Here is a 3,818-nt window from a genome sequence, read left to right as displayed (position 1 = left end):
ATTTTTGACATTACCTCGTTTTAAAACGCTCCAGAAGATGGTGAAACCAGCACCGACATCACATTTTCTGAAAGTCTCTTATTTTTTAAACTTCACTTTAAAAGCAATAAATAAATATAGTACTCCAAAAATAGGGCTGGGGTGGGGACAGAGACAGGCTCCAACTCAAGACTCTATGTGGTCCGGAAACCCTAAACCCCCACCCCCTCTGGCCTCCAAGGGCGTGAGGGTCCACGGTCTTGCAGAAGTGCATACCGTTTGCCTCGGGTTTCTACTCGGACCACTGAGAGACAGAGCGGCGAAAGCTGAGTGAAGCCAATCGAAAGTGCAGCGGATCCAGCCACGTTCACTCTCTCCGCCTCGCAGTGTGCATCATCTGCTTCCGTCTGGTCCGTTTCCAAGAGGACGCCGATGGAGCCGCCGGCAACATGCAGCAACGCCCCTGGCCACGTCACCGCACACAGACACGCTCAACGCACACACACACACAGCGAGCACACAGGCCGATATAAGGGAAGGGCCTTATCTAGGCAGGCGTTACTGGGTTGGCACCACTTGGACCGCAGCCGTCGTCCCGAGCAGCCCGCAGCGCACCTTTTCCAAGTTCCGGTGAGTGCTGTCCTCTCACTTTGAACGGGGTTCGCTTTTCGACACCGACAAACGGGTCGCAACCAGACTGAAGCACTCCGAGTCCGATCTCCGGACTTTACCGCGGGTTCCGTTCATCCGCTCTGCACTCGAAAGCCAAAACTTTCCTCAGTCGAAAATCGGCTTCGGAGTGCTTCCATCGACTTCCGATCCGTTTTTTGAGGTGGGGATATCAACCCCCGCATAATCAGTGTGCAGTGTTGCCAAAAAGTTCCCATGATGCAACAGTGTCGTTAAGATTGCCAACCACAGCCTGCCTACCCACAGTAAGCATCGCTTTCTAGAAGTGGCGGGAATTCTTCCGCCTCTTGGCTTGGAGATCCCTCCAGGTTGGGCGTTCCCTTCAGTGCCGTAGAACCCAGTATTTGAAACCGCGGTCACGAGGGAACGGCACTCGATTCGCTGTGACTTTCTCCGCACAGTGCTAATGACATGGCATGTCACAGCAGTCCCAGGTTCGAATACCCGCGACTGTGCGTTCTTTTCCGAGAGGGAAAATCAATCAATGGAGCCGTCCGACCGTTTGACCGAGCGAACCAGGATCGATCAGGATGGCAACCGTCGTTAACCGGTTCACGCGGTTCGCCGGTGAAGAGTTATCAGTACAGCCACGCCCATCAGCCCTATCGCCGGGCCGACCGGGCCCAGATAGGCACGGCACACCTGCCAGCACCTGTCACAGAGACACGGCCCGTCTGTCACCTTGCGCCGACTTTCGAGAGGGCTCGGTGACACACACACACACACACACACACACACACACACACACACACACAACCCTCTCTCTCTCTCTCTCCGTCGAACGGCCATCGGCCAACGGTCACCTCGAGGGTCGCTAACTCTCCCGTCCGGCCCGCCCCGAGTCTGACCAGAGGCATTTTCTTTGCTTACAGACGTCCGACGTTGACAAACCCGTCGCCAAGATGATCCAGTACCTTCCCAGCTCCTTCTTCGTAAGTTGAATTGCGGGTTCGACACCCGGTAGGCGCGGATCCAGGGCTTTTGTACGAAGGGGGTAACGTAGTGCTTTTTGCCCACATACAGGGGTGATTCCCCCCCACCCCCACCCCATTGCACAGTGGGCTAGAAGACCGGTGGAGGCGGCCAAAACACGTTTTGAGCTCCAGAGTCGCTAAATGGGACTCAAACCGAACGTGTGACCCCACCAATGCATTGCTCTCCGAGCGAGGAATCCATTGGTGGGGTCACGGTCACACGTTCGGTTCGAGTCCCATTTAGCGACTCTGGAGCTCAAAACACGTCCGGTATTTCGACTTCGACCGCCTCCACCGGTCTTCCGGCCCACTGTGCATTGCACGCCATGGATCCGGCCGCGCCTCCTCCGCCCCGCCCAAACTTGCCTAACGTTTCGTTTTCCTCGGCGCGCAGACCGTCCCCTTCATCCACCCCCTGAAGCGGGGCCTGGAGCTGGACCGCATCATCGCCATCTACGGCGTGATCCTGCCCGACGCGGACCGCTTCGTGCTGAACCTGCAGACGGGCCCCAGCGACGGCGACAACATCGCGCTGCACGTGTCGTACCGCATCCCCGAGGGCCTCGTGGTGTTCAACACGTTCCGCGACGGCGGCTGGGAGAACGAGGAGCGCGTGCACCACCTGCCCGTGCATCGCGGCCAGCACTTCCAGATGCTCATCAACATCAGGCCCAACAAGTTCAAGGTGGCCATCAACGGGCAGCACTTCGCCGAGTTCCACCACCGCATGCCGCCGCAGATGGTGACGCACGTGGGCGCCGAGGGTGACGTGCACATCAACAACATCACCGGCGTGAGGATGCCCAACGAGCCCGACAACGTGGTGTACAACCCCGAGGTGCCGCTGCTGCAGAACATCGGCTCCATCTTCCCCGGCCGCCTGATCCGCATCCGCGGCACCATCCCCCACGACTGCTACCGCTTCTCCATCAACCTGATGGACGGCCCGGACACCGAGAGCAACATCATCCCCTTCCACGCGTCCGTCAGGCCCAACCACAGCGAGATGCTGGTGGAGCTCAACAGCAAGCGCCACGGCGGCTGGGAGCACGGCACCCAGATCAGGCCGTGCCCCGTCCGCCTGGGCCAGGCCTTCGAGATGCTCGTGCTGGTGGACCGGGACAACTACAAGGTAGGGGGCACTCGAACCGAGCGTGTGACCCCACCAATGGATTGCCCTCCGAACGATGGACCCATTGGTGGGGTCACACGCTCAGTTCCAGTCCTGTTCAGCGACTCTGGAGCTCAAAACATTTCGAGAATTTCGGCCGCCTCCACCGGTCTTCCGGCCCACTGTACTCACCGCTCTCCGGCGTGCCTTGCAGGTTGCCTTCAACGGCCAGCACTTCACTGAGTTCGACCACCGCTACCCCCTCGAGACCGTGAGCTACTTCCGCATCGAGGGCTCGGTGAACATCAACAAGGTGAGCTTCGAGGGCCACCGCACCGACGGCTTCAACTTCGTCCCCCTGCCACCCCCGGCAGAGGACTACTTCCACCCCCTCGCCTACGAGGCCGTGGGCAACCAATTCGTGTTCGCGAACCCCTACCCCATCTACTAGACGGCGATCGAGATCGAGGGTCGACCAGGGTCCACACGACCCAGACCAACCACCCGCGCGAACAGCGCGCTCTTTAAGACTGAAGTCTCCGTATACACTTTTTAATTTTTGTATGAGCTTGTGGAAAAATGTGCTGTGTAATTTAATAAACCAACTTTTAAGAATCTGGCATGTTTCTCCATTTTCCTTGAAAAACGACTGGGGAAGGGGTATTATTTACAGAGGTGAAAAATAAACACATTATTTGTTTTCTTTACATGTATTTTTAACTTATGCATTTGACAGTACATAATTATAAAGATCTTTCTTAGTAGCTGTTAAAGTGATCACATTTTTTTTCTTCTTTTAGGATAGATTATATTACAAAGTATTTCTCTTCTCCTATATATATATATATATAGATTTATATATTTATTTTAACACATACACGTAACTCTCTCTCTATACTTATATGCATTTACTGTAATGATCTCCCAACATACACTCTAGTCAGTGACAAATATGGAACTGAAAACTAAAAAAAAAAAGAAAAAAAGAAAGTACAAACATTGAATGCACGAGACAAATGTAAGTTCCCCTGTGTCCCATTGGCATGATGATAAAAAACCCTACA

The 3,818-nt window shown here is 55.0% G+C and overlaps 1 protein-coding gene across 1 annotated transcript; it reads left to right on the top strand.

Annotated features, from left to right (window-relative positions):
* Positions 1–466: 466 nt before the first annotated feature.
* LOC117653551 (galectin-4-like) lies at positions 467–3,371 on the top strand. Its single transcript, XM_034399322.1, has 4 exons — positions 467–609; positions 1,542–1,601; positions 2,038–2,775; positions 2,969–3,371. The coding sequence occupies exons 2-4, from the start codon at positions 1,572–1,574 to the stop codon at positions 3,203–3,205; spliced, it is 1,005 nt and encodes a 334-aa protein (XP_034255213.1). The 5' UTR covers positions 467–609; positions 1,542–1,571; the 3' UTR covers positions 3,206–3,371.
* Positions 3,372–3,818: the final 447 nt, after the last annotated feature.

This window comes from Thrips palmi, unplaced genomic scaffold (genome assembly GCF_012932325.1).
Source record: "Thrips palmi isolate BJ-2018 unplaced genomic scaffold, TpBJ-2018v1 HiC_scaffold_10, whole genome shotgun sequence".
Taxonomy (NCBI): domain Eukaryota; kingdom Metazoa; phylum Arthropoda; class Insecta; order Thysanoptera; family Thripidae; genus Thrips; species Thrips palmi.
The sequence above is the reverse complement of the archived record's forward strand: the minus strand, read 5'-3'. Positions and strand labels throughout refer to the sequence as shown.

Coding starts and splice junctions, on each gene's coding strand:
- LOC117653551 (XM_034399322.1), top strand. CDS start 1,572: ATGATCCAGTACCTTCCCAGCTCCTTCTTC. Junction 1,602..2,037: donor ACCTTCCCAGCTCCTTCTTC/GTAAGTTGAATT, acceptor CTCGGCGCGCAG/ACCGTCCCCTTCATCCACCC. Junction 2,776..2,968: donor TGGACCGGGACAACTACAAG/GTAGGGGGCACT, acceptor CGTGCCTTGCAG/GTTGCCTTCAACGGCCAGCA.